General features: G+C 51.0%; 1 protein-coding gene across 1 annotated transcript; it reads left to right on the top strand.

The window, feature by feature from the left end:
- Nucleotides 1–491: 491 nt before the first annotated feature.
- LOC8026109 (extensin) lies at nucleotides 492–2,380 on the top strand. Its single transcript, XM_029973503.2, has 2 exons — nucleotides 492–749; nucleotides 1,832–2,380. The coding sequence occupies exons 1-2, from the start codon at nucleotides 492–494 to the stop codon at nucleotides 2,378–2,380; spliced, it is 807 nt and encodes a 268-aa protein (XP_029829363.2).
- The last annotated feature ends 964 nt before the right edge of the window (nucleotides 2,381–3,344 follow it).

Raw genomic sequence — 3,344 nt, 5'->3', positions numbered from 1 at the left:
CACTGCGCGACACTGTCAGCACGAACACTACTTCGGCACTTTAACACATTTTACTTACAAATGGTACTGGCGGGCATCACTCTACTTAGGTCAGCACCCCCATCCGGACATTTCCAAAACCTTAGCAGTTTTGATGGCAGTCCTTCAATACTGTAAGAAAAACAGAAACAAAAAAAAAATAAAAAAAATAGCGGTGACTTCTTTGCACTAATAGCGAAGCCAAGTCTCTATAAGACTACGTAAAAAAATTTTTTTTTGTGTGTGCAGAGTGCTGTATTACAAGATTGAGCTTGTGTGTGAGTAACCTATCGGAACCTAAGGAAGGCCCGGGGAATTTTCGGTAATTTTTTAAATAGGTAATCGAATTTCGTCGAATGTTTCCAAAACTTTCAGGGATTTGCCAGTCCAACCCCGATGTTAAACAAAGGTTCGCGTCGTTCCCGGTTCTAACACAGCCGATTCCTTGACCCACGCAGACCACGAGGTACGACATGGGTCCGTCCATGAGCAAGCCGCAGTACCAGCACCAGCTTCTGCCGCAAGCAGCGCCGCTGCCTCCGCCGCCTCCGCCTCCGACCCCTCTAAGGGTGCCCATCAGGCCCAGGGAAGAGTACCAGGTCCAGCAGCAGCAGATGATGGCCCCGCGGCAGCAGTACCTCATGCCACCGCCGCAACAGCCGGTGCTCATGAGACGGAACGGGAGCAACCCCAACCCATTCCAGCCTCCGCCGCCTCCTCCTGGATTTCAGGTATTATTAAACGCGCAACACTAGACAGCGCCACGTCCTTCAGTTTAAGAAACCAGGACGTGTCTTCGGTTGCCCTTGATCTTATCAAGATAATGAAACATGAAATGGAAAATAATGGAGCAAACGAGCTTGTGATGATTGGACATGATGGACTTAACTCCCGAGATTAGGGAGAACGATGGACGACATGGCACAAAAGTCTCAAACAAAAAAGTGTTTGAAACACAGAAAACTCGAATGCCTTCACAAACTCAAAGCTTTGTTTGAGACTTAATTCTGTGTCGTGTCGTCCCTCGTTTTAGTCCTTAATGAAATACTGTTTAGTGTGATTTCGTGCGTACCGTTTGCATCCCTCAACACCTGTAACCACGTTCAGCTGACAGAAAAATAAAACCCGTGAATGTGAAAAAAAAAAACCAAAAAACAGTGTACGACTTTGCGAGGACGTCCAGTTAGCATGACTTAACCGCGACCTTTTCAAAGAAAGAGAGCTTCAAGTTGTGTACGACGGACTATTGGGCTCATTCCCGAGGTTAACTGTCGGACCTCAAAATTTATAGTAAACTGCTAGGCAATTGGGTTGCATACGGGAAGCGTTCTAGCATCAAAACGTTTAACGATTCTTTCATTTTCCACCCACGTTCACAGCGCTCTTCATCAGACAGTTTAACGCGTACAACGTGTAAAATTGATGGTTGTTCCTAGAATCCAGTGACACTACCGCTAATCGGGCTGATAAACGGCGATCTTCCAGAGCTTTTTATACCCGCAAGCTCCTCTCCCTTAGAGCGCACAGGTGGTCGAACTCCTCCTCGCCTACCTCACTCCTCCTCACCTACCCGTCTGTTCCCGTGACCTCCCCGCTAACCAATAATCATTGAGCACCTTACATCTCCTCCCCACCATTCCACCAACTAGTGCCGAGCCTCGCGGCCACGCGTTTATCTGGGCTTCATGAAATGCCGAGTGCCTAGCCAAAGAACGTTTCACGTCAAAAAGTCCAGCTGCACATTTCTCCGCGAACGTGCCCTCCCATGCCAAAAAGAATACATTTGCGTATACTTTGCGCAATCCCATCGCAGGCCAATCCACCTCCTCCGCCACCGGTAGAGGAGCCACCCCAGCCGGGCTTCCAGTCGGTCGGAGGCTACAGCGCCTCCCGCAACCATGAGACGTACGCGCCGGGCCCTCAAGGGGGACCGTCTCCCTTCAACCCGCCTCCGCCTCAGGCGTACCCACCGCCTCCTCGCTACGACCCGGTCGACTCCCAGCGTGGACTTCTGCACCCTTCGTCAGAGTCCGCGTACCCGCACAAAGACCGAAGCGGCTTCGAAATCCACGCCGGTGATTCGTACGGCGGCCACAGCGCCAGCAGCGGCGGCGGCCACGGCAAGGGCATCACCTTCACCATCGGAGGTGGTCACGGGGACCACGGAAGCAGTCACCACCACGACTACGGGGTGAGCCCGATGGGCGTCATCAAGAACCTCTTCCTGCCTTTCTTGCCTAAGCCCAAGGTGAATCTCAACGGCAGGGTGGTGTTTGGAGTTGTGCTCGAGAAGGGCGTGGGGCTTGGACACAACCAGCACGGGCACCACCAAGTCCAGCACGCGGTAGCGTATCACCGTTGAGCACGGGAGCAAAGTCGGCGCCACCGAAGCAGACGGAACGCCACGGTTGGTTTTAGCGCGCTGTGGCCGACACATCACGTCATGTATATTGTAGATTCATCTGGAGAATGGCATGACGCTGCCGACTGTTTATTCACAGCAGACAGTGGAGGGATATCCGAGAGGGAAGTGACGCTGGAGGTCACTTAAGAGATTTCTACAGCGCCTTCATCGCAGAGAGTTTACACGAGAACAGCATGCGCTATCGGCACGAGAAGTTAGCAGAAGTCTCTAGTGGTTCTTAGAGCTTGCTTTCAATATGGCCTGGTAAGAAAACGGTGATACGTCAGCTGGAGAATGGCGAGGTTAGGGGCACCTGTGTGAGAGACTTTTCCAGGTGACCTGGGGGGTACGCTTTAAGACCTCGATGACACGTTCTCGATTAATGCGTTTCTCCGGCTATCACGTTCAAGAATACTGGCCCTATTGAAGTTAATCAAGGTAGTGATACTGGCCATTATACATGGCCTCCAGGGATGGTAATAAGTCACTTTTGCGAAAGCCATAAATAGTGACCTGCGACCGCAGGCGCCGGAAGATAACCATTCAGTTTAGGGGAGTGAGAGAAGTCAATGACGATAGATGGAAATGATGCACTTCTGGACTCACGCAAACGTGCACATTTATGCAACGAATGCATAGGAACGCACTACATTCAATTAAATGAGTCCCGGGTGTGTTCTTGGCTGCGTGTTCACTAGTTGCTCTGCTCTCAAAAGGAGTGCATTTGAGAGGACAAGAGTGGCGTTCCGTCTTGGGTGGCGCTGACAAAAAAAAAAGTGGCACAAGGTCTACCCTTCTTTTTCGAGGAGGCAGATTACGTGGTGAGAAGAAAATGCAAGAAACTCGGCAGACGGAAGTGCCACATTCGCGTGTGTAGTTTGACCACAAGTCCCTCGCTGCCTGGTTCCTCTGTAAAACAAAA

Source organism: Ixodes scapularis, unplaced genomic scaffold (genome assembly GCF_016920785.2).
Source record: "Ixodes scapularis isolate PalLabHiFi unplaced genomic scaffold, ASM1692078v2 PGA_scaffold6__148_contigs__length_123643588, whole genome shotgun sequence".
Classification (NCBI taxonomy): Eukaryota; Metazoa; Arthropoda; class Arachnida; order Ixodida; family Ixodidae; genus Ixodes; species Ixodes scapularis.
Note: the sequence above shows the minus strand (reverse complement) of the source record. Positions and strands in the feature narration are given on the sequence as shown.